The sequence below is a fragment of the Oryctolagus cuniculus genome, chromosome 7 (assembly GCF_964237555.1).
Source record: "Oryctolagus cuniculus chromosome 7, mOryCun1.1, whole genome shotgun sequence".
In the NCBI taxonomy this organism is placed as follows: Eukaryota; Metazoa; Chordata; class Mammalia; order Lagomorpha; family Leporidae; genus Oryctolagus; species Oryctolagus cuniculus.
In genome coordinates this window covers 104471415-104497415 of record NC_091438.1, presented here as the reverse complement: position 1 = coordinate 104497415, position 26001 = coordinate 104471415, and the positions used below count along the sequence as shown (strand labels likewise).

General features: G+C 50.2%; 1 protein-coding gene across 1 annotated transcript in view; it reads right to left on the bottom strand.

The window, feature by feature from the left end:
* Nucleotides 1-20650: 20650 nt before the first annotated feature.
* The window catches only part of WLS (Wnt ligand secretion mediator), a 115141-nt gene continuing 109790 nt past the window's right edge, over nt 20651-26001 (bottom strand). The window contains exon 12 of the mRNA XM_002715930.5: nt 20651-21468. Coding sequence (XP_002715976.1) covers nt 21359-21468 — 110 coding nt within the window. The 3' untranslated portion in view covers nt 20651-21358. The remainder of the gene's footprint in view (nt 21469-26001) is intronic.

The following is a 26001-nucleotide window of genomic DNA, read 5'->3' as shown; positions in this document are numbered from 1 at the left end:
GACAACCCAGAGGCCAAAAAGGCCCCACTGGTGCTAGTAGCCTAGGTCCCAGGGGACTTTCTGACTCTGAGTACAGGTTCTGTGATCCTCATAAGCACGTAACACGTGCACACTTCAAAGCTCTTTCTCGTCCATTCTTTCCCTTGGTCCTGACAATCTGTGTGTGCCACTGGGATCTCATGTGTGAGAAGCAGCTGTCAACAGCACACGCTGTCAGAGGAAACTGGCACACTGGGTGCCTGGTCCCAATCATTTGAAAAGGGCGTGTTCTCAGCTGATTGGAGAAAGATCTGGTCTCAAATCCTGGCTTCTCCGTTTCAAAGTTGTGCAGCTTTGGTTAACTGATTTGACTTCTTGGATCCTGTTTCTTCACCTTTAAAAGAGATCTCAAGGGGCCAGCGCCATGGCATGGTACGTTAAGCCTCTGCCTGCAGCGTTGGCATCCCATATAGGGACAGTTCATGTCTCGGCTGTTCCCCTTCTGATCCAGCTCTCTGCTATGGCCTGGGAAAGCAGTGGAAGATGGCCCAAGTCGTTAGGCCCCTGCACCCACATAGGAGACCCGGAAGAAGCTCCTGGCTCCAGGGTCCTGGCTCCTGGCTTCAGGTTGGCACAGCTCTGGCCATTGCGGCCAACTGTGGAATGAACCAGTGGATGGAAGACCTCTCTCTCTCTCTGTCTATCCCTCTGTCTGTAACTCTGCCTCTCAAATAAATGAATAAATCTTTAGAAAAAAATGAGAGAGAGAGATTGCAAACAGGGCTAACAATTCTCATGTGACAGCGCAGTCTTAAGGAACCTCATGAGATCATGGGGAGTATTAAAAATACTCACCACTCTCCCGCCGCTCCTGCTCAGGCAGGGCACGCACCTCCACCCCAGCCCTCAGTGTTATGTGGTCTACACAAGACCCCCAAAGCCCCTTCCTTCTCCACTGTGGTTGGTTAGACTGAAAGGAGACAATTAGAGAGTAGCTAGCAGGCCTCAAAGGAATTCATCCAATGCTGAGCTGAGTCTTCTTTTGATATTTTTTCACCAAGAACTAACTTTTTAATTTTAATGAATTTAAATAGCCACATGGCACTAGTGACCACTATATCGTATGGTTCAGGGATATAGGTTTATTGGCAGGAGATTAAAGAGAGGTAAAAAAGCCGGGGAAAAGTTTGGGAGATATTGTTCTCATGGGAAACACCATCACACCAAGGATGCTGTGGGTTCAGAGGAAGCCAAAGAAATATGAAGGAAAGAAGCTGTCATGCCTGGGGGTGGTCGAGACACCTGTCGGGAGGTCACGTTGACTGTGAAACACAGTGAGAATGGGGGCTAATGGGAACTCCGAACAACCACCCTGCAACACTGCCTGGTACTGTATACACGGTTTGACGCAGGAGTTTCCGGCTGAGAATGGTGCGAAAGTGATGCAAAGTCAATAGAAACCATACTTCAGATTTCAAAGTTTGATCTTTTTCCAGGCTAATGACATTGTGATGGGCGCTGGGAGACATGGAAAGAATATCCAAGAATGTGAAAGCAAACAAACCACAGCCACACGCATTGCCCTGGGTGAGTCACACAAGCGCTGAATTTGAAAAGTGTGTAGATCACATAAACTCTGATTCTCTCCGAATCTTCAAAATGAGTAAGGTGAAATAATGCACTGGCCTGACCTTCATAAGCAGCTGATAAAATATATATTAAGGCAAAGGAAGGGTAAGAACCACATTTGGGAAGGTGACAGCCTGAAGCAGGCCAAAAGCTGGTGTAGGGAGCAGTCCACAGGCACATAAAAAGCCACTGGTTGTATTTTAATTAGGTTCTCAGAGGGCTTTTATTATTTATTTTAATTACTTAGATGTACATTATGCTAGTTATTATAAAATGTTCCATAATAAACATCTCAAAGATACCAGAGCAATAATAACATTTATAATAAAATTTATTTATTGGCTGTTGTCTATGATTAGTCATTAATTCAGAGGAGCCAGGACTCTATCAAAGGGCTCCTTCTGAGTTAGACAAGGGATTTTCAAAGAGTTTATGAAAAAACTTGTGGATTTCAAAATTTTCTTGGCACCCAAATAAACATGTACCAACTTGTGAAAACATTGGTGCAAGATCGAGTTATGAGGTGCTAAGAAGGACAACATGAGTCTGAAAAGAGCCCTATCAGAACAACACGAAATCTGTGAGAACAAGAAAGGACCAACAGCAGTGGTCCAGCCTGGGGGGTGGGGGTAGAATCTTTGATGCTTTACAAAAAGTGTATGGGGAAAATGTCCCAAGGAAATCAGGGGTTTCTAAATGGACAGCTTGTTTTCAGGAAGACAAGACAATATTGAAGATGAAGCCCGTAGCTTCAGATCACCCACCCTGATTTGCAAGGAAAAAGGCATTTGGTTCGTGCCCCAGTTGAAGAGGACCAAGGATTCACAGCAGAAACACCAGCCAATACCAAACATCTCTCAACCGGCTCACCTTACACAGTTCTGACTGAAGAATTAAAGGAGTACAAGCTAGCTGCCCAAAGGGGCCCACGTAGCTGCAGACAAGGGCAGAGCTTTCAACAGAAGTTTTAAACAAGTGGGATCAAGATCCTGAATTACTTCTTCAAAAGGAAACAGGAGAAAAACGTGGCTTTACCAGAATGATCCTGAAAGTGAGGCGCAATCGAAGCAGTCACGGCAGAGGTGCCAGTGGTCCGGGCATAGCCAAAGCAGGTTGGTCGGAGGCAACAGCTTTTTGGGGGGAGGCTCAAGGCATTTTGCTTGTTGCTTTTCTGAAGAGCCAAAGAGTGCATGCTTTGAGAAAGTGATCTTGGAAGATCTTAGAAGAAAAACGTCTTGAAAAGCTGCACCAGAACCTGCACCCTGACAATGCTGCTGCTCATTCCCCTCATCAAAGGAGGGCGGTTCTGTGTGAGTTTTGATGGGAAATCACAAGGCATCCACCTTAGGGTCCTGATCTGGCCTCTTCTGACTTTTTTTTTTTTTTTTTGGCTTTTTAATATTAAAAAAATTAAAGGGCCCCAATTTTTCTTCAGCTAAAGATATAAAAAGACCTCATTGACATGGTTAAAGTCCATGGACCCTCAGCTCTTCAGAGGTGGTCTAAATGACTGGTCTCATAACTTACAGAAGCATCTTGAACTTGGTGGAGTTTGTGTTGAGAAATAAAGTTTGTACATATGTTTTTAAGTGTTTGTTTTCATCAACTTGAAAGGTAGAGCAAGAAATAGAGTGAGAGTGAGAGAGCAAGAGCAAGAGTGAGAGCGAGAGAGAGAGAGAGAGAGAGAAGAAATCAATCTTCTATTCACTGGTTCACTCCCCCAGATACCCACAACAGCAACAGCAGCCTGGTCTGGGCCAGACTGAAGCCAGGAGCGCAGACCTCCATCCAGGTCTCCCAGGTGAATATCAGGAACCCTGAGCCATCATTTGCTGCCTCCCAAGCTGCATTAGCACGACACTGGATCGAAACTGTAGCTGGGGCTCCAACTGGCACTCAGATATGGGATGCAGGCCTCCCAGCAGAGGATTTAACATGCTGTATCACAATGCCTGCCCCTCAAGTTTACATTTGAACTTTCTAGAGATCGCAGTACAAGACTGAGGCCCGGTGACTGGATGGGAGCCACATGCCTTCCCAGAGTGGCACTGGCCCCAGAGGGCAGCAAGAGGAGGAGCCACAGCACCCAGTCTCCCCAAGCCTTCCTCAAGGGGCAGTACCAATGCCTGGCCCCAGACCCCCTGCTCACTCAGCTAGAAGAGGTTCGTTTCCCTTTATCATGGTAAACAGTGATTGGCAGGGAGGTGCACCCAGCGATGGGTCTGTAGCCGGAGGAGGTTGTGTGGAACCTGGATCCAGCCCGTTGAAGAGGGAGGGTGCCGAGGACAATGCGGGCCATGGAGATCAGGGCGGGCTTCCGAGCTCCACTTGTTGCAGGAGGAGGAGGAGGAGGAGGAGGAAGGCAATCCTGGTTCTTGTGTCACTTCCAAGAAGACGAAGAAGCATTTCCATGTGGACAGGGACAGTGAGCAAAATGAGATTTATTGATGCGAGACTCCTGCCACAGCAGTCAAGAGAGGGGCTCTAAGAAAGAAGTTGCCAGAAAAGCTTATGGGTGCCTGCGACTTTTATACACCGAGTGGCTCTCTCTGCAAATCAAACCTAGATGGAACCCGTCAGGGGAGGAGCGGAATAACGCAGCAGGCGGGGATTACAGCCCTGTCTGGCTTTGGAAACACTACGTGCCGTTAAGTGACCTCACTGCCTTCCACCTGACCTGACTGCCCCTTAGCCGGTCCAGCTGCTCACACCCCCGCCTCGTTCACCCTTGTCCGTGCATGTGCGCCCCCCGCCCGGAGAGGCCAGACAGAGGTTCAAATCAGGGAGCCCACCGGTCTTCCGCTTATCATTTTTATCTGTTTGCCTGTTGCCCTGAACTGAATGTTTGCATTTCCTGAGAAGTCAGCTGTTGAGACTCTAACCCCAATCTGACAGTTTTAGTAGATGGGGCCTTTGGAATATAATTTGGCTGTGAGGGTGCAGCCATCGCCATGGAGTTAGCGCCGTTATAAGAACAGACATGAGCTATCAGTTATCAAATATCCCTGCCACCCCACCATGTGAGGGAAGCAGGAAGAGACACAGGACCTGCTGGCACCTTGATCTTGGACTTCCGGCTTCCAAGACTGTGAGAATAAGTGGCTGTTGCTTAAGCTCCCCGCCTGTGGTGTGCTTGTTCCAGCAGCCACAGCTAAGACAGCTTATAAGAGCATTTGGAGAAGATGGGTGAACTCAGATCCCTCGGTTCTAGAATGTTCTCTGGCCTCAATTCAGAAACCCAGAGAATGATGAAAGCTGAGGAGAGGACCACTCTGAGGTGAGCAGGGAGAAGCTAGCGAAAGCGGCCCCAGCTGAGTCACTGAGCCTGTTTTCCATACAGAAACGGGGGTCCAGATGTTCTCATTTGGGGTGATTCACCCTTCCTTAAGGAGACATCCGAATATGGAAAGGGAATTTGGTTATCACAATGACGGGGTGACCTTGGCAAAAGTCTGAGATGCCAAACACCCCTCCCTCACTGCGCAGGGAGGGAGCCGCACCCTGAATCGCAGTGGAGCCCTAACTGAGAAGGCCGCCCTTGAGCAACCTTCCACGCTTCCCGGGATCATCTGCCCGTGCGTGGTGTTCACTGCCGGGCGGGAAAGCTGCTGGAGCCGGCACACAGCACGCGGGGCTCCCGTGCTCCCTCGGGACAACGAGGGATCTGTTCCAGGGGGCTCTGTTCCCGCTCGGGTCCTGCGTGGCAGCTGAGCTGTCCTTGCTGGCGAGAGATTTAACTGAATTCAGCCGAGGTGGAAATAGCAGACCGGTTGCTTCCAGGATCCGGTTTGCTCCAGTTCGAACCGCATGCTCAGAACCACTTGTGCAGGCAGGGCTTTGTCGTCCCGTGTGAAGCTGAGCAGCGCCCTCCCTGGGCCATTGTGGGAAAGTACACAGCTGACTGCTTTGAGAAGATGCGCTGGTCACAGGTGACCTGAGCAAACTGGCCGGCGCCCGCCCACGCAGGTGCCCTGTGAACCCTGGACAGAGGGTCCGGGCGGGGGGAAGGAAGCCGCACCCAGGGGTGCACAACTTGATGCGAGACTGAGGCCATACTTGCTCTCTTGGTCAGGCACAAGCTGTACAGCCGTGCCTGGTAGACTCTCTTGAGCTCTACCGTCATTTACATAGTCTCTCTCATTATCCGAGTACTTTAAGGTCTGACTCATTTTCACTCCTCTGGGAAGCCCTCTTGGATTGCCCCGCCCAGAAATCACTGGAAAATACCATTGTGTCTCTCATGGGTCACTGGCTACACGGTTCCTGTACCGGGAAATTTGGTCTCTAAGAAGATTACTGAAGGTGGAAACCTAATTTGACGAGACGTGCCCCCACTCCCGGCTGCTCCTAAGAATCCCGCTAAGCAGTTGTCATGGTAACAAACTGCTTCTCTCCTTGCTCTCTTGGAACAAAACTATCTGTGAAAGAGCGAGGAATAGCCGGCGCCGCGGCTCACTAGGCTAATCCTCCGCCTAGCGGCGCCGGCACACCGGGTTCTAGTCCCGGTCGGGGCGCCGGATTCTGTCCCGGTTGCCCCTCTTCCAGGCCAGCCCTCTGCTGTGGCCAGGGAGTGCAGTGGAGGATGGCCCAGGTGCTTGGGCCCTGCACCCCATGGGAGACCAGGAAAAGCACCTGGCTCCTGGCTCCTGCCATCGGATCAGCGCGGTGCGCCGGCCGCAGCGCGCCGGCCGCGGCGGCCATTGGAGGGTGAACCAACGGCAATGGAAGACCTTTCTCTCTGTCTCTCTCTCTCTCACTGTCCACTCTGCCTGTCAAAAAAAAAAAAAAAAAAAAAAGAATAAAAAAAAAAAAAAAAAAAAAAAAAGAAAGAGCGAGGAATGTGGCTCCCTGCATAGACTGGCAGTGAGACATCAGGCAAATGTTGAGGCCAAAGTCGTGACGCAGGGTCAGTTTGCTGTCCTTATACTTGGCCTGGACTGCTTTGGTCCACTCTCTGGGGTCATCGGCCAGCTTGCGCCCCACACCCCTGAGGCCCAGAGCAGGAAGCCCACTGTCTCCATCCACCCCTCTGAGGCCACAACAGCATTGTCCAGTGTCCCAGGACCATAAAAGCGCCCATGTGCTTACAGGTGGACGCCTTCACAGGTGAGCTGGTGGAGCCAGATTTATGAGTTGGAGAAAGAGATGTTTGGGATGGTTTTAAACAGCTTTGGCACTTCGCAGAGGTCCTGAACCACTTACAAACTGAAATGTAATACATGCCATCCCAGTGAATCTTCCAGAAAATGCCAGAAAAGGGTCATCATGGCTGAGAAACCCTACTAATTACTCAGCCCTCCTGTGTCGCATGCACTGGCTAGGTTCTGGACCCACAGCTGGGGATGAAGCCGACAGAGCCCTCAGGGTCCTCTCCAGCTAACAGCCCAGCCCCCTATTCCCAGCAGGTGGGAGGTGGGAGGGGGCTACACCAGGCACTCTGGGGACAGACTCTTCATCCCACATCTGTCTGCATCAGCATTGCCCTGGGAGCCCATCAGAAACGCAGACTAAGGCTCCTACCCGAACCATCTGATTTAGACACTGCCTGTTGGAGATAGCTTTGTAAATTATTTGTTTTATTACTTTTTTTTTATGTGACAGGCAGAGAGAAACAGACACATAGATGGACAGAGTCCCATGTGTTGGTTCACTCCCAGAATGTCCACAACAGCCAGCCAGGTCTGAGCCAGACTGCAGCCAGGAGCCCGGAACGTCATCTAGATCTCCCATGTTGGAGGCAGGGACCCAGCTACTTGAGCCGTCACCTGCTGCCTCCCAGGGTGCCCATGAGCAGGAAGCTGGGATCCTAAGCAGAGCTGGGGCTGTAACCCAGGTCCTCTGCTATGGACGTGAACTTCTCAAGTGATGTCTGAACCGCTGGGCCAAATGCTTACCCTCGAGACAGCTTAGTAGGAGTCCCCTGATGGGCTGTGTGCAGGTGAAGGTTTGGAAAACCCTGCTGGAGAATCTCAGGTCCCATGGGTGGTCCTGCAAGTGGAAGGGAACAGAAGGATCTGGTCCATTGGGGAAAGGACACACACTGTGCCTCCCTTGCAGATCCTGCAAGCTGGTTCAGGCACGATGCACACATCTTCAGAGGAGAAACCTCCAACTCAGATAAGGTCCTTGCAAGGGGTTCCTTTGGGGTCATGGCTGTGCCTGGCTGGCAGGTGTGGATCACGTGGAAGCCTAACCACCTGTCTCCAGGGACACACAGCACACCTGCTGCTTCCCAACATGCCAACACATGCGCCAGAACCCTCATGGGACTAGGACCACTGCTGTGTGCTCCCACACACCCAAGGGGACAGTGCCTCTGCTTCCTGAGCTTGGCCAACCTGGAGCCACTCTCCCAGAGTCTGGAGGTGGTGCCCTCTGTTTGTGTATCCCATACTTTGGGAGCCAGCACAGAGTAGTGGTAATAGAGCCAGGCAGGCCCAGCCCTGGATGTCAGCCGTGTGGCCCAGGGCAGACGACTTAACCTCTCTGAGCATCCGCGTGCTCATCTGTGTGTGTGTGTGGTGGTGGTGGGGGGGAGACACGGAAGAGCCTATGGCACTGGGCTGCCGGGAGTTGTTGGCTTGGCTGGCGCTCCCCAAGGAGCAGTGCGTGCTGTGGTTAGCGCTGGACACGGCCAACAAGCGGTGACTCTGGGCGACAGAATAACAGAACACTTCAGATCTGCCCTTGGACAACATCAGCACATTCCTCCAGGCACTTGAAAGCAGTTTTTTAATTTCCTTATAAAGTTACTCTTTTTCTAAGGGTGAACATACTTTTCTCAGAAGTTGGCAAAGAGAGAGCACGCGGGTCCCACCCTCTCTTCTCGGCAGAGGTCCCGGGCGCTCAGTGCAGCCCTCCCTGGAGAGAGCGGGTCCCCTCACCCCGGCCAGCAGCTGCCAGCTCTCCCCTGCAGCCGCACTGCAGCTTCTTGCTGTCCCCTTTGCCCCAGGGCCCGCATCCCAACAGGGAAGGACCTTCCCTGTTAGCATGAGCTGCCAGGCTGCCCTGTTCCCCTTCCTGCTGTGCTGGGGTGTAGGGACCCCAACACTGGAACTTGGAGCCACTGGGCAGAGATTCAGCCCGTCCTGAGGGCCAGCGTTGGGGAGGGAGGGAGAAAGAGGCCAGGGACGAGCACTGTTAGGGTCCTGCTGTAAGCACACACTTCTCTGTCTGATGACGGCCACATAGCTTGCAAGCCAGCAGTGGCCAAGGAGCCACCAGGGAGCCGTGAGCCGTGCTTTTGCAATTGCGGCCAACAGTGACTTGGTCTATACCGTATTTTGGGCAGGAAGAGCAGTGTGTCTCCCAGAGCTTGCCAGGGAAGGGCAGTCAACAAGGGCACTTCTGAAAGTTCTTGGAGGGGCCAGCAGACTACGCTGCCCCTCGTGATGCCTGCATCACACTTTGGAGCACCTGGTTCGAGTCCTGACTGCTCCACTTCCCATCTAGCTTCCACTAATGCGCCTGGGAAAGCAGCTGATGATGTGTGTCTCTGTCACTAACCTGGGAGGTCCAGATGGAGTTCCCAGCTCCTGACTTCAGCCTGGCCCAGCCTTGGCTGTTGTGGACGTTTCGGGGAGTGAGCCAGCGGATAGAAGATCTTTGTCTTTTCTCTGCCCCTCTGCATTTTGAATACATAACTTTTTAAAAAAGGAAAGTGCATTGAAAAATGGAATTAAAGGCTAAGCTTATTTCTTGCAAAACATTCTGAAACTCTGCATTTTTTCATAATATATATTTCCCATGAACTTCTTGAAGTACCCTCATATTAGTTACTTCCTGGCGGTGTGGTTGAATCATCCGATTTCTCTGAGCCTCAGTTTCCCAATCTGTAAAATGGGGGAAGCAACCATACCTGCCTCCTAGGATTGAGCTGAAGATTCAAGGAGCTGACAATTGCCAAGTTCTGGTAGGTACACAGCAAGCACTCTACGCTAACTATGACAACTGCTAGTGAATTAAATCCCATGAAGCCTAGCATCTCTGTTTCAGTTGTTGGTCTGTTTTATGACAGTGCTTGGTAATTTTTTCCTATTTATTTATTTGATGGAGTTATAGACAGAGTGAGAGAGAGAGAGAGAAAGATCTTCCTTCTTTGGTTCACCTCCCAGATGGCTGCTATGGCCGTCGCTGCACTGATCTGAAGCCAGATGCTTCTTCCTGGTCTCCCATGCGGGTACAGGGGTCCAAGCACTTGGGCCATCCTCCACTGCCCTCCTGGGCCACAGCAGAGAACTGGACTGGAAGAGGAGCAACTGGGACTAGAACCCAGCGCCCATATGGGATGCTGGCACTGCAGGTGGAGGATTAACCTAGTGAGCCACGGCGCTGGCCCCAGTGCTTGGTATTAGTAGGTGCTCCATAGATACCTGTTGGGTGAATGAATACAATGATTTCAATCAGATGGAACTCTTCGGCAATGCAGCCATTATTTAATTTGACCAGCAGAGGGCAGCAAATAGCCGTGACCAACACAAGTCTGGCAAGGGTGGTTTTAAAAAGGTTCCCTAGAGAGGTTGGAAAGATGGCTGTACCCCTGGATGACTGCCCCACCTGTCCACCTGTGTGCAGGGCAGAATGATTGGCAGAAATGGCTACTCACAACACACCTTGGTTCGATGTCTTCTCCTAACCTCAAATCCTTCCTCCCTCCTGTAATGATCTGGGGCTCCCTCCCACCTCCCCCCCCCCACACACAGACACACACGCCTGTGCCTCAGGTGGGGCATACGGTTTGCACTCCCACATTGCTCCTGCACACCTGCAGCTGTATTCCAAGCCACAGTGTCTTGAGTGGGCATCCTGATTCAACATTCTGCTCAACCATTCATACTGCTAAATGGACTGCCATAAACAGGACATCTGATTGGATCAAAATGACACCCAGGGAAGTGTGCATATATCCTGGTCAGGTGTACTTGGTGTACTGCAGTGTGGCCTAGGACACACTGCAACAAGCCGTGGACTTAGAGCCCCAGACAAGGCTTTCTGCCCGTCCATCACACCAGCTCAGCACTCACTTCCCCCTTTGCCCACAGAGGAGTCTGACGTGGTTGCAGTTATCAATCTATCAGCACTTCTGGCCCCAGAAGTCGTTGTCCTGGGCTCTGGCACAGAAGAGCAGATGGCTTTGGAGGTACAGGACAGTGGGCAGGCGGTCACTGCTGCCTGTTTCCCAGCACACCCGGCACCTGCTCCGCGCCCCGAGGCTCCCTCTGTGTCACAGTGCACGTCTGCCTTCCCAGCAAGGGCCTTTGCTGGATGCTGACAGGGCCACGTGGCTGGGTCGGAGTCTCAGGGCTCCCTCTGCTTCCTGGCTGCACTTCTGGAACTGCTCCCAGCACGAGTGGTTCCCCGCACAGCTTCACAGTGGCTCCTGGGGCTCCCTGGGCACCCCCTCCCCAGTTTGCTCAAGTTCCCATCCTTTCCTGTTATTATCCCCCAAACCAGACGGTGACAACTACCTGGAAACATATTTGCAATTCCCACTGAAAAGGAGATTACATGTGAACTTGCCAAAAAGAATGAAAACCAAAGAGAAACATTTTAAAACTGGAAAAAACATAGGTGACCTGTTCCTATTAGCGTAGGTTAGGAGAGATTTTTCCCTTAAAGATTAAGGAAAAGAAAGTATAAAAGAAAATATTGCAGGTTAACCACATAAAATAAGACATTCTCTACCCCCCAGGAAACACCAAAAGCAACATTAAAAGTAAGTGCCAATTTGGGCAAACTTTGACTACATATATCCCAGCCAAAGGATAAATATCCTAAGTAAAATATCAGAGGAAAATGGATAAAGACTCTGAATGTGAAATCCTGAGAATACAAACCCAAAGGAACAGGAGCCACGTTCAGTCTCGGGATAATTAAGTAAATGAAACATTCAACTGTGCATTGCCTCCTAAAGTTGCCAGTTTCCAAACGTCTCGTCTAGTCAGCAGTGAGGGTGCCACGCCCAGGCGCACACCCACTCGGTTGTTTCTGGAGGCCACTTTATGCTCGCGGGCGTCCGTGCCAGGTGCTTCTCCTGTAGTCTTCATCACTGGCAGTTTGTGATGTGCGGCTTCTGCCACACCTCCCTCTATCTGGACAGTCAGTGCCCTCTGGGAGGATAGGGACCTCATGTACTGCTCTGTGTCGAGTGTTGCAAAGAGCACCTGGCCCCAGCTGGGATGTTAGCATAGATGGACTGGATGGATGACGGCTCTTTCACCCCAGCAACTTTCCTCTGAGGAACTGACTCTAAGGCAACAGAGACACACAGAGATTTATATCCCAGAATGCTCCTTCCACTCACGCTGTGGTGGTCAAATTGCACACTGTTTGCATGTCCAACAATAGGGAATTGGCAATAAACAAATTCTGACACATCTTTATTCAAGAATACAGAAATGAAATCACTGAAGCCATATTGTAGAAGACATTGTATGACCTTGGAAAGACTTTCTAAATATAGTGTATCATGAAAAAGGTAGGTACACGACACTGAACAGAAATTAATTTTCTAGGGATAATAGAATGCTAATTTAAGTACAGAAGGCATATAAGGGTACTTCAAAAAGTCCATGGAAAATTGAACTAATGATAAGTTCATTTGGAGGCAAAAAATGTTGAGATCAACACATGCGAGGAGTCTTTTAAAAAGTTTACAAAAATGCATATTATCGACAAATTATGGATGGATTTCAGCAGTTTTCTGCACCAAAATAAATTTATATTTTCATTTTATTTTCCACAGACTTTTGAAGTTCCCTTGCATGCACATTGACACACTGGTATTTTAACAGTATTTATCTTTGGGTGGTGCCATGGTGAACATTTTCCATTTTTTTCTTTGTTGTTTTGTGTATTTGGCCAAGTTTTTACAGTGAAACTGCTTTGTTTCTTAGATGAGATCAAAACCAAGTAGCTGAGGCCATAAGTGTGCCATGGTACTCTCCAAGCTGGCCCTTGCTCCCGTGGCCACCGCCCAGGAGCCCAGGACTGAGAATGGCTGGCTACCCCTCCAGGCTCTGTCTGCCCCAGGGAGTAAATTCTTTTTTCAAAAAGAGATCTATTTATTTATTTGAAAAGCAGAATTACAGAAAGAGGGAGATGGTGAGAGGCAGATAGATCTTCCATCCATTGGTTCACTCCCCAAATGGCTGCAACAGCCTGGGTGGCGAAGGCCAGGAGCCAGGAGCTTCTTCCAGGTCTCCCAGGTGGGTTCAGGGACCCAAGTACCTGGGCCATCTTCCCAGGCACCTTAGTAGGGAGCTGGATTGGAAGTGGAGCAGCCGGGGCTCCTATGGGATGCCTGCGAGCAGGCTGGCTTAACTCGCAGGACTACAATACTGGAACCAGGGGGGACAATTCCGCAGCTTATCAGAAGGGGCCCCAGCACACCCTCCGCCCCCCACGCTGTGCTTCCTGGGATCACCTTCCAAACTCCTTGCCCAGAAATCCTTGTCTCCGAGCCTGTGTCCAGGAGGAGCCCAGACCAGGAAGCACCCCTGCAGAGGACCACAGCTCTGTCACACTTTCCACAAACCGGGAGATCATCTTCCAGAGCGTTTTCTCAGATCAGCAGAGCCTTGCCCTGAGCGGCCAGCGTTCGGGCAGTGCGTGAGCAAAGGCAGCCAAGCCTCGCGCAGTGCAGAGCTCACAGCGTGGCCGCTCCGGTGCATGGTTCACTTCCTGCCTCTCGGTGTCTCTGCAGGGAAGACAGAGCCTGATTGGCTGGGAAAGACCACCCCGACTAAAGTCCTCCGGACAGAAGGAGTTTCTGGACACAGGCAAGAATTGGAGCCCGCCGTGGGCTCCGTGGAGCTGGGGAGTCCGTGGGTGTGCGTGACCCATTCCCACTGCCACACCCCAGGCCGCCGAACCCGCCCATCTCACTATAGGATGTCTTTTATGATTCTGAGAATTGGAGTGGTGAGGTTGTGAGAATTCACCTAGTTCAAGGCGGTAGGGGAGGTAACTGCTCTGAGGGTCCTGGAGCGAGAGTTGGAAGCAAACTCAAGTCCATCCCTCGCTCAAAAGCAAGAATAATGATGCAGCGACTACAAATCCCCAGAGTCTAACGTCTGGGTTTTGTCTTGAAGGTTTGTGTGCAGTGACAGTTGTGATTCTCCTTTCGGCCAGCAGAGGGCAGACTCTTGCCATCGATGGAGGTGAATTGCGGACCCAAGTGTTTCGGGACTGGAATAACATCTCCCAGTGAGGTCATTTGGCTCTAATGAAAGTGCAGCTCAAAATAACTCTTGACTCTTCTGCTGCAAATATGCTAGTAATAAGACCGTGAGGTTTGGCGACTGAAGTTCTTCTCCTTTTAGCTCCTGCCCTGCCACATCCACATATAACCCTGGACCGGTCACTGCACTCTGTGACTGAGAGGAGGTGATGTTAGGGGCCAAAGGAGAGGATTAAAGTCCTGTGCTGCAACAAACACAGACAGTAAAGAGTGTAACAGGAGTGGGGTGTGTGTGTGTGTGTGTGTGTATGTGTGTGTGTGTGAAGGAGCAAATAAACAAAGCAGTAAGATCCAAGGCAAGGCAGCATTTTTTGATGCCGAGCAAATAAATGTGGGGGCTTCATAAAGTTCATGGGGAAAATGACATTAAAGAATTATTAAAAGATTTATTTCGGTGGAAACGATTTTGAAATCCATGCCTAGTTTTTTCATAACAGGTGTTTTCATAAACTTTTCGAAGATCACTGGTTTAAATGGACTTCAAAATTGTTTCCACCAAAATAAACGTATCGTTTAATTCTGTTTTCCACAAACCTTTGGAAGTATGCTCATGTATTTGTGGATTTTGCAGCAAAGGAAAACAATCCATTTTGTATTTAGAAAGGACTTAACTGCTTTTATTTTTTTAAGAATTATTTTGTTTATTTGAAAGAGTTACAGAGGGAGGTAGAGCCAGAGAGAGAGAGAGGTCTTCCATTCCGCTGGTTCACTCCCCAAATGACCGCAACAGCCAGAGCTGAGCCGATCTGAAGCCAGGAGCCAGGAGCTTCTTCCAGGTCTCCCATGCGGGCGTAAGAGGCCCAAGGAGTTGGGCCATCCTCCACTGCTTTCTCCGGCCATAGCAGAGAGCTGGATTGGAAGAGGAGCCGCCGGATTTAAGCCAGCGCCTATATTGGATGCGTGCACCGCAGCCTGGGGCTTTAACCCACTGTGCCCAGCGCCAACCCTGGACTTAACGAAGTCTTACTTATGTCTCAAGCTATGTTTGTTTTAAAGGTTAGATGTGCTTTACCTATTGCAGTTGTGCTTGAGAAAAATTTAATGTAACAAGGAAGCATGGAAAGTCCTACAGTTAAGTAAAAATATTTCTGGAAGCTGTAGGAATGTATTGTGTTAAATTTTAAAACACTGAATGTTTTATGAAGCTGGCACTGTGGTGCAGTAGGCTAAAACCCGGGTCCTGGCTGCTTCTCTTCTGATCCACTCTCTGCTTAGGGTCTGGAAAAGTAGTGGCAGTTGTCCCAAGTGTTTGGGCCCTGGCATCTAGGTGGGAGACCCAGAAGAAGCTCCTGGGTCCTGGCTTCAGATTGGCCCAGCTCTGGCCATTGTGGCCATTTGGGGAGTGAACCAGCAAATGGAAGACCTCTCTCTCTGTCTCCCTCTCTCTGTCTGTAGCTCTGCCTGTCAAATAAATAAATAAATAAAATCTTTTTAAAAACACTCATAATGTTTTGGTGGTTACATAGTCGTAAGGAGATGTGGATTTTTTTGTGTTAAGATATGGAAATGTTGGGCCGGCGCCGTGGCTCAATAGGCTAATCCTCCACCTTGCGGCGCCGGCACACCGGGTTCTAGTCCCGGTTGGGGCGCCGGATTCTGTCCCGGTCGCCCCTCTTCCAGGCCAGCTCTCTGCTATGGCCAGGGAGTGCAGTGGAGGATGGCCCAGGTGCTTGGGCCCTGCACCCCATGGGAGACCAGGAAAAGCACCTGGCTCCTGGCTCCTGCCAGGATCAGCGCGGTGCGCCGGCTGCAGCGGCGGCCATTGGAGGGTGAACCAACGGCAAAGGAAGACCTTTCTCTCTCTGTCTCTCTCTCTCACTGTCCACTCTGCCTGTCAAAAAAAAAAAAAAAAAAAAAAAAGATATGGAAATGTTTAAGAATCCTGCTTTATTGTCTTAGGATATCAAGCCCTAGCATGAGAAGTAGAACAACACTGCTGTCTGAGAATCACGCTGAGGGACAATGAGACACTAGAATGCACTGGACAGGGAGGCAGTAATGACAGGACTTTCTGGAAATCATGTCTGATTGAGGAATTGAGGAAATGAGGTGCCAAGTCTGGGAAAGAGAAAACCCACGTGGGACAGGACCTGCTGGAAGGGGATCAGTACGAAAGCACTCAAATCACGGAGGAAAGGTCTGGTCTCAACCCTGTGGGCTTCTGGGGGCTGCCACTGGAGACAGGGAGCTCCTCCTCTGAGATTGTTCAAGCTGCCCCCGGAAGACCCTCTGGCATTGGCACATGTGGTCTCAGGAACCAAGCTGTTACTGCACAACAAATGTAGTGAGGGGCGATAGTGAGAGCCAACCTGCAAACGTCAGAGGGTTGCTGGAGCCGAACAGGACGGCCAAGACCTTGAGCTCCAGGGGACCAAGGCAGTCTCGTCGCAGTCCGAATGCACCAGAAGGCTCCACTTAGCCAGCCCTGTGGCCAACACAGCGCTGAATGTCAGCAGCAGGAGCAAAGCTAGCTGGCATCAGAAAGACAGTCCCTGAGAGCGTAGGCTTCCATCATGGTCCGAGGGAGACCAGGAGCCATAAAGCGCTCCCACTTGCTCGCTCTCCACCCTTGCTGTTGCCTTCCCACGCCACCCCAGGCCCCTGAGAGGGAACTGTGTGCATTTCCCTTGGAGGCACAGGGATGACCACCCAGGGTTTATCATGGTTGGGATGTTATCTCCTTCCAGGGCACCCATTCCTCTGTGTATTTAGCTATTGTCCACCAAAACCCCTTCTGCTTTCTCTTTTAGCCTCCATGGTTTCCTGACAATAGGAAGCCAAACAAAAAATGCCTGGAATGGTAGAGCCACAAGGTACGTGTATTCTTTGCCAAGAAACGCACAGTGGAATTCTAGTTTACAGATCCCCTAGCAGCCTCAGCCAGCCCCTGAGAGCCTGGTCCGAAATGAAAGAGTTGATAAAACATAGCTTTTAGAACTGCCAGGCTGACACAGGTGAAGTCCACCAACCTGCCTCTGATGCTGGGACCCCAGGGGCGGGACTTTCAAGGTCTCCCCCAGCTCCGACAGTAGGGACTGAACTCAAACATTGTTAGGGTTTTGAGAAATGATTGAAGCTACCTGGGCTCACACATGGAACTACTAATCTATTAGGCATATTTTCTTCCTTTAAAGGGAAAATGTAGGGATGACAGACACCCAATGAAAACCCAATGGGATAACCCAAATCAATCTGGTTTTGTTTTCTATGTCAAATAGCAACTGCCTTTTACTTATTTACTGAACGCATTGGTAAATTTTACTGTTTAAAAGCAAGCTGATCATTGGAACATTTTATGCTTTTCTCTAGTATCTTTAATTTAAAGCTGCATGAATTCTTAAGATGATGTATAAAACTGGTGTCCACAGTGAGTTCTTCCTCCAGGTTGATGGCCCTTCCTACAAGAGTCCTCACCCAATGAAAAGGGTCCTCTTCCCTGTCCACCCAGTGACTTGCTTGTGGGTGACCTGCATCCCATGCCCACAGACCTCCTCATTTATTAGTCAATAAGTGGAGAAGACAGAGGGCCCACAGGACATGCCACAACCACAGCTGGATCTGCCCTCAGGTTTCCAAACTCAGTAAAGTCTTCTCCCAGACTTTCTAGAAAGTGCAAGCCTTGTGTTATACAGGTTCCTCTTGGAGCAACTATCCTCCCACCTCTTTCCTTCTCATCTTGACCTCCCACTGACGCTGCTCCCCCACCACTCATCGACCACCGAAGCCAATAGGTTTTACTCAATCTTTCCACGCTGCTAAGCCTCTTGGGATATCTTCTATCCCCCATGAATCTGGCTCTTTCTTTGGCTTCTTGGAAAGCCTTTCTTTTCTAATTGATCTGCCTCATTTTCTTCCTCTCTCCTATTGAATGTGGCCATGCCTGGCTCGTCACAATTGCTGGTTATCTTTCTTGAGGTTTTGATGCTGCACGGGTGGTACCTCCCATTCTCAATGATGATGGAGGCCAACTCTCTTGGCCTACGAGTTGGCCCTTTTTTAACTGCTAGTTTGTCATGTCCTTTAGGTGATGGCTCCTGAAACCCACTCAGGCAAACCCAAACTCCTCCTCAGGGCCATGGGGCTACATCTTTTCTGGTTGTTTTCTCAACTCAAAATGGATTCTTCCTTCTTTGGAAACTAACTCCAACCCACAAGGTGAACCCCTAGCAGGCATCCAATCCAGCTCCCCAGTCACAGCTGACATGGGCACAGGGCCTTGTGTGAGGCTGGTCAGCTCAGGAACCGAGTCCTAGTTCTGAGAAGACAGAGGCTTGGGCTACTTGTAAATGTGCTGCTCTCAGGGGAAGATGCGTGAATTCCTGGTGCTGAGGTCCCTTGGAGTTGTCCCTGTTCTCATTCCTTCTGATTAATTCAAATTTTTCATAAAGCCAGGAGTCATTCTAGGGAACTTCTAGAAAGTATTTCCTTTTCTTAAAGATTTATTTATTTGAAAGGTAGAGTTAGAATAGATCTTCCATCTACTGGGTCAGTCCTCAAATGACTGCAACAGCTAGGGACGGGCCAGGCTGAAGCCCGGAGCCCAGAGCTTCTGCCGGGTTCCCCGTGTGGGAGCAGCAGCCCAAGCACTTGGGCCATCCTCTACTACTTAGAAAGTCCTTCTTTTGACTAAGCTTGCTATAACTGGCTTCTACTTTTTAGAAACCCATGGACAGGTGTTCTCCAGGAATCTCTACTTCTCCCAGGGGCCCTGCCAACTCTCATCCCGCAAGGGCTTAGGATTTGAGTCTGCTCTTGCTTTCTGTGATACCCACACTCACAATTCTCACCCTTTGTCTGTTTTATCTCCAAAACATGCGTCTCTATCTATGCCCTGATTCTGGTCTTTGTGATCACCTTGCTGGGTCTGCCCAGCCTCTCCCTGCTCCAGTGGTAGTTCTGATCACATTACTTCTCTGCCTAAAACCTGAGGCTGTCTTGTGACTCTTACCATGGCATGAAGAACCTCTCATCCCAGCTTGCAGATGTATGGGGCTCGGCTTCTGCTGTTTCCACCCCTATGTGCCAGCTAAGCATGACGCTCATCCTTTGCCAATGTTCTCCACGCTTTGTTTGGTTCGTGAGTTGTGTCCTGCTGACCTTTTCCCCTGCAGCTCTGGGAACAATCTCAGTTCTTCAAAGCACATCTCTCTCTCTCTCTCTTTTTTTTTTTTTTTGACAGGCAGAGTGGACAGTGAGAGAGAGAGAGAGAGAGAGAAAGGTCTTCCTTTGCCGTTGGTTCACCCTCCAATGGCTGCTGCGGCCAGCGCGCTGAGGCCGGTGCACCGCGCTGATCCGATGGCAGGAGCCAGGTACTTATCCTACTTATCCTGGTCTCCCATGGGGTGCAGGGCCCAAGTACTTGGGCCATCCTCCACTGCACTCCCTGGCCACAGCAGAGAGCTGGCCTGGAAGAGGGGCAACCGGGACAGAATCGGGTGCCCCGACCGGGACTAGAACTTGGTGTGCCGGCGCCGCAAGGCGGAGGATTAGCCTAGTGAGTCGCGGCGCCGGCCCAAAGCACATCTCAAGCCTTTTCCCTATCCCAGAAGAGAGACAGGATAACACTTGTGCTGCTTTAAGTTCACCTGGGAAAGCTCAGGCTGCATGTGATTCCTGGTACCGTGGTGGCTGATCATTGACATGGATGTTGAGTGTATAGGATCATATGCGCTCCAGGTGTTCTTCAGGCTAGGAAAAGGCCTGCCTAAAGAAAACAGCCGAAATCAAAGTATACCCTACCGTCACCGACTACCATGATTTTGGGCAAAATTAAGAAAAACAAAGGATGGGGAGGTGGGTGTCACCAAATGAGTAAGTTACACAGACCTCCAGGTGTCAGTGTTTGAGAAACAAGACACTCATGAAATTGTGTTAGTGCTCCAGGAAGAACACAGAAGGCATTTCCATATACATGAGCTGATCTAATGCTCACTGTGACCCTGTAAAGCCATTTATGAATGTCAGTTTGCATGTGAGGGAACAGGCCAGATGGCTTGAACAAGGTCAGACCAATGGTAAAGACAGGAAGCAGTGCCTTCTAAGCTTGGGACCCAACATTCGTTCTGCTACAGCACGTTGTTTCTCCCATGACAGCATCAAAATGCAATGAAAAAAGCTATTTCAGGGAGTGGGCAAAAGGTAGGGCATGATCTGCTTCAAAAGTCCACTACCGGGCCGGCACTGTGGCTCACTTGGCTAATCCTCCACCTGCGGCACCGGCACCCCATATGGGTGCTGGGTTCTAGTCCCGGTTGCTCCTCTTCCAATCCAGCTCTCTGCTGTGGCCTCGGAGGGCAGTGGAGGATGGCCCAAGTGCTTGGGTCCTGCACCCGTATGGGAGACCAGGAGAAGCACCTGGCTCCTGGCTTCGGATCAGCGCAGCGCCGGCTGTAGCGGCCATTTGGAGGTGAACCAATGGAAGGAAGACCTTTCTCTCTGTCTCTCCCTCTCACTGTTTAACTCTGCCTGTCAAATTAAAAAAAAAAAAAAAAAGTCCACTACCTGCTTCTACCCTCGTTGCCACACACCAGAACTTTCCTCGCTAGCAGAGGGAGGTTAACTACCCAGCGCAGAACACGTTACCTTATTTCAGAAATAGATACTGCCCTCGAACACTTCGATTTCATGGCAAAATATTTTAAGTTTTTCATAAAACTATTTTCCCAGCCTGACAGTCAGCATGGAGAAGAGTGTGCATACGTGTGTGGGGGGCACAAACACGTTTATTTAAATGATTGGATCTACACCTTGGGAGGCTGTTTGAAGCATCTTATCAAAAGAAAACACATGTGAAGCAAGAGGTTAAAAAAAGCTTTTCGGGCCCAAAGGCCATTTAATAACTACTTGAGTAGTTTAGCAAACATTTTTTTTTAAAACCCACATTCAGCAGACTGGTTAGTATTGGATACACAGATTTGGTTTCAAAGCAGAATATGCCCCTGTGGAACTGACCTTTTCATGAAATTCAGTTATTCTATACTATGCCTTAAAAAATAGGGACACGTATCTATTGACAACTTAAATATTAACTCCATGGGCTACTAGGTGATATAAATAGAAAAAAGAAGTGGTCGTGGACTCGGAGTTAGAGACACCAGCCCACTTTGGACTTCAAAGGATGTTAAAAATCTATCCTAGCATCTACAAGAGAAAAAAGCCAAATATTCCACCTGATATAGACCCATGGGCCCAAACCATTTCCCCAAGGAGTACACCCCCCAACAAATGAGGTTTGCTAAGCACCTGCTACAGATGTTACTATGTCACTAGTTAACAACGAGCACAGAGAAGGTGTCATTCCAGAGTTTCTGGGATCATACACAATGCATTCGTGGCTGCGGGAATCTTCCTCCGAAAGCTACGGTCAGAAGCTAGACTGACCGAAGTCCACGCCGCTGCTGGTCCGCAAACCCACAGCGAGGAGGCCGGGCGCTGTTTGTGCACGGAGCTCTTCCCGCCGCGCCCTCTGCTCTAGGGAGCGGGGCTGGGGCGCAGCGAGGCAGTCCCAGCCTACTCCTGAGCCTCCTTGCGGGTCAGCTTGTAGATCTCGGTGGGGCCGTGCACGTGAGTGATGGTGGTGGTGAGCTGGAGCTCCTCCCCGCTGTGGACGCCCAGGTCACCTGCAACAGGATTTCTCGGTGTTAGTATGCTCAGGGAGGGAGGACAATGAGGTGGGTACTATGGCTATGGTTATGGCAGCTTTATAGATGGGAAGTTAGAAAGGCCACTGCCTTGGTAGGAGGTGCAGGCCCGTAAGACAGCCGAGGAGGGGGTGTTGGACGAATGACCTGCAGAGTAACCACACTGTGTGAAGACAGCCAAGTGCTACCCAGGCTGGGTGCTAGCCCTAAGACGCTGAGGACAAGGGGCTTTTCTCACGCTCCAGGAGACAAGCGCTGGAGGTGTGCCCTGCATGCTCTCTGCCACTCAGCACCTGTCCACGCCGGTACCTGAACTCCTGGCTGGTGGGCCAGGGGCATTCTGCTCAGTGGAACAAGGTGGCCTCTTGTTAATGGTCAGAGAAAAGGTACATTCCTGTATGTTGAACCCTTCGGGTCTGCTGCGTGCCACAAGACCGTAAGAGAACACATGACTGATAAAGGGGAAGTGGGAACCATCTGAGCCAGTCCTGCCCAGTTGTGTGTGTGTGTGTGTGTGTGTGTGTGTGGGCTCACCCACATGTGCATATGAGGGGACAGCAGTGCTGCTAAATAAAAAGCTAAGTTGCATCTATGATCATTCTCAGGTCTCAGATATTCCTGGATGGAAATCTTTCCACGTTTAGAGCACAGAATGAAATAAGTAAGTGCTATTTTAAATGGAGCATCCACACCACAGCACAGAAGCGGTCTTGGCCCTACCCTGAGGGTTAAGAACGAGTCTGATGGGCTTGGACCCCTGGGGGTTACTCCACACACTGGCTCTGCAGGATGCTTGGCTGGCGCCCTTCATGGTGGTGCCACACAGTGTTGGCTTCTGGACGTGAGCCCGCTTCTCAGGGCCTGCACAGCCAGACCTGCCCTATTCTTGAAGCGAGGCTGTAGCTCTCTGCCCAAGAGACTCCCTAGTCCCAGAAGCAGGGTCACGAGCGGCCTCAGAGGATTGCTAAGGGCTCTCGGGGCTGTTTGGGCAGGGTCTAATCCACAGGATTTGGACGGAGAAGGCACTGAAGAGGCATCCACCCAGCCTCAAGCACATCCCAGTTGATTCACCTCCAGCTGGACCACAGGTGGAAAGAAAGGTTGGAAAGAGTCTCTAGGGACTGCCCGGGGCCACAGCGGGCCCCTGCTTATATGATGAGCCCATTCTCTCAGTCACTAGCTTCGCGTTTCAGACCAGCCTCCGGCAAGCAGCGGAGGTACAAGACCCACACTTCTTGTCAAAGAAGGCCAGTTTGGGATGTGCATTTCCAAAATGTGCGTCTCTGAGTGAGCCGCCCAAACCTCAAAGTGGTTTCAGGATCTGCCTGGCTGGAGTCATCAGAATTGCAGAGGGTCCCGGACACCCAGCTTTATGTTTGCCTAAGGAGGCTCTCCTCTGATGACACTAAGAAGGAGTTCTACTCGGGTCTAGAAATGAAGATGCTAATTTGCCGCAAAACGGGACTCCAACAAGCAGTTCCTGGGCAGCGTGCACCACCAGGCAGGTCACTCGGACAAACAGCCGAAGCTGCTCCGGCATCTCTGTCAACAAATACGTGTATTACAGTGCTGATCGCATGCCGAGACCCTGCTACACACTGCACAAAATGTTAATGCATCTGATTGTCACTCCTTTGACAAGCACTGCTGTCATCATTCCCCTCTGTCAGCGAGGCGGAGGCATGCACAGAGAAGCTAAACAACCCACCCAACTCCCAGGTTTGTCAACAGTGGTGCGGCATTCAAACCAGAGTCGTGAGGCCCCAGGCGCTCCACCTGTGGGATCCACTGCCTCTTCCAAAAAATTTCCTCCTCAAAGAGGCACTGCAGTGGGATGAGATGTCCACATTCAGTGTGGTGGTTACATTTACTCGCGAACGTGTGGATGATCATGTGGCATATAGGTTTTGCTTTTGGATGCTCCCACAAGCAGTGTGGGTCGGGAGAGCTGTTATTTATGAGTATTTGCCATATGCACAGTTGGGAGGCTTCGCGTGCCCTGCATTTCCTTGGAAGTACGTAGACACAGAGCTCTTTCCTCTACTGTGCTGTATGAGGAGCTGGAGCAATGGATTCTGGGTAGCAAAATTTGTGATTCTTGTGTGATTGCACTGTTCCTTGAAGATCACCTTTTTCTCTTTAGGGAATGGCTGTGTGAATCCCTTGGCAGGAGTGGGAAACCACACAGCAGGAGTGGGGATCCCTCCATTTGTCTATGAATCACATTGACTCCTACATGTGCCAAGGTCTTGCTCCATCTGCCAGTCTCTTCTCTTGGCTCCCACCACTCAGTGCACAAACAAGCTAAAAATCTCCATCTAAGGCAATACACACACACACACACACACACACACACACCCTTCCAAAAATGTGATCTGCTTCTTACCAGGGGAAAACAGAAAAGAGAATAAGAAAAAGAAAAGGAATTTTTCAGCTTGCAGTCAATCTCTCTCCCCAGTATGATATCAATCCCAGCCAATTAACATCCAGATGAAGGCTGTTTCTTGCTAATCTTTGTGAAATGAGAACCATCTCTGGCACCGAGGGGACCTCAAAGGACGGTGGCAGTGGATGGTTATCTGTGGTGTCACATCCCCAGGCACGGAGCTGCCACTCGTATCTGACATCCCAGGACGCTACTGAGGTCTACACGGCTCCTTCAGACAGATAGCACTTCAGCGACAGCTGATCGTGTGTCTGGGGCCACTTTAGTAAAAAAGAAGGAAAACCACTGGGGTTGGTTTGTAGGTTCTGGGGAAGAACAGAAGTCTGCTAATATCAGTCAAGGGAGCCTTCATTTTGTCCCCACGGCCACTAAGGCAAACGAACGCCGCGTTACCCAGGTGGGAAGGCAGACAGCTCCACCCACACCGTGAGTTCATATGAGTTCCTCAGGGTCAAACGCAGCACGCACTAGAGCCAGGATTCCAAGCCAATCTGCTTCCATCTCCAAAACTTGTGTTCTTTCCACAACACAAGTTACTCTATCCTTTTTTGTGGCATTTTCCCTAGGCCTACACCTACCTCCAACCTCCCAATTACCTTCAAAGCTAAGATCAAATGATAAGGATCTTTGCAATGAAGTTCCTGGTTCACAGACAACTAAGAGAAATAAGGAGGCTGCGTATCTGTGAAGCTGAATCACCCCTATGCGGAGAGCTGTGCTCCCTGGGAAGGCACCTGCCCCACAGCTTCAGGGGTTAATAATGTGACTGCTTTGTTAAATAAAACAGTGGGGAGTATGTTTTCTCAGTTCCTTCCTCATTCCCTTCCTCTTCTTCCACCTCTTCCTCTTCACATCCTCTTCTTTGTCTTGTTTTTTAAAAGAAAGTAAGTACCCAGTATAGTATGTGGTATACAGGAAGTGCTCATTAAACACCCACCAAGATTTGCTTGATGGAGGCAAGTCCAGCTCCTCCCTGCTCTACGTGGCTAGTTCTAGCTGAGCGCGCCAGCACTGCTGCTCTCTGCTGGAGTTTAGGCCCAAACCCTCAGATAGAGAAGAGCTACATCCCGGGATGGGGGAAATGGCTTTGGTGGAACAGGATTCTGGAACCCTGGTCTCATCATCTCTCCATGCCTTTCAACCGCAGAGGGCTGGTTTATGGCCAGCGTGGATTAAGACATTTGCCATCTACCTCCCAAGTACCCGCAGACTCCTACTGCTAGGTGGCACCTCTGAAAAGGAGGGGGACGCAACAAAATGTCACAGCCTGGAGTGAGATCTTTGTGTTATCCGCTGAATTGTACCTTACCCATCACCTAAAATTCGTATTCGATATTCTAACCCCCAGGACGTCAGAATGTGACTATGTGTAGAGACAAGCTCTGCAAAGAGGTGAATAAGTGAAACTGAGGTTGGTGTGTTCCCCATCCAATATGACTGGCATCCTTTGAAAGGGAAGGAGACTAGGATGCAGGTGGAGGAAGACCCCATGAAAACACAGGAGGAGGTCAAAACCAAGTCCAGGGGAAAGGCCTCAGAAGAAACCAACGCTTGTGACACCTTGATCTCAGATGTAGTTTCGTGTGTGTGTGTGTGTGTGTGTGTATAGGGTCTTCTATCCGTTGGTTCACTCTACAAATGGCTGCAATAGCTGGAGCTGAGCTGATCCAAAGCCAGCTTCTTCTGGGTTTCCCATATAGGTTTCCCATACAGGTGCAAGGGCCCAAGCACTTGGGCTATCTTCCATTGCTTTCCCATGTGCATTAGCAGGGAGTGGATCAGAAGTGGAGCAGCCGAGACTCAAACCAGTGCCTAGAGGGGAGGCTGGTATTTCAGGCGGTGGCTTTGCCAGTGCAACACAGCAGCAGTCCCTCAGTTGTATTTTCTTTGTGAGAAAATAAATTTCTGTCATTTAAGCTGCTCAGCCTGTGGCATTTCTTTCAGCAGCCTGACCAGCGTAACGAATTTAGGAAGCAGAAAGATCTTTCCAAGAATGAGACTCTGAGGTGCTACTATCATGGCAGGAGGGACCACGGGAGGAAAGGGCAGGTCACTGGTAAGGAGCA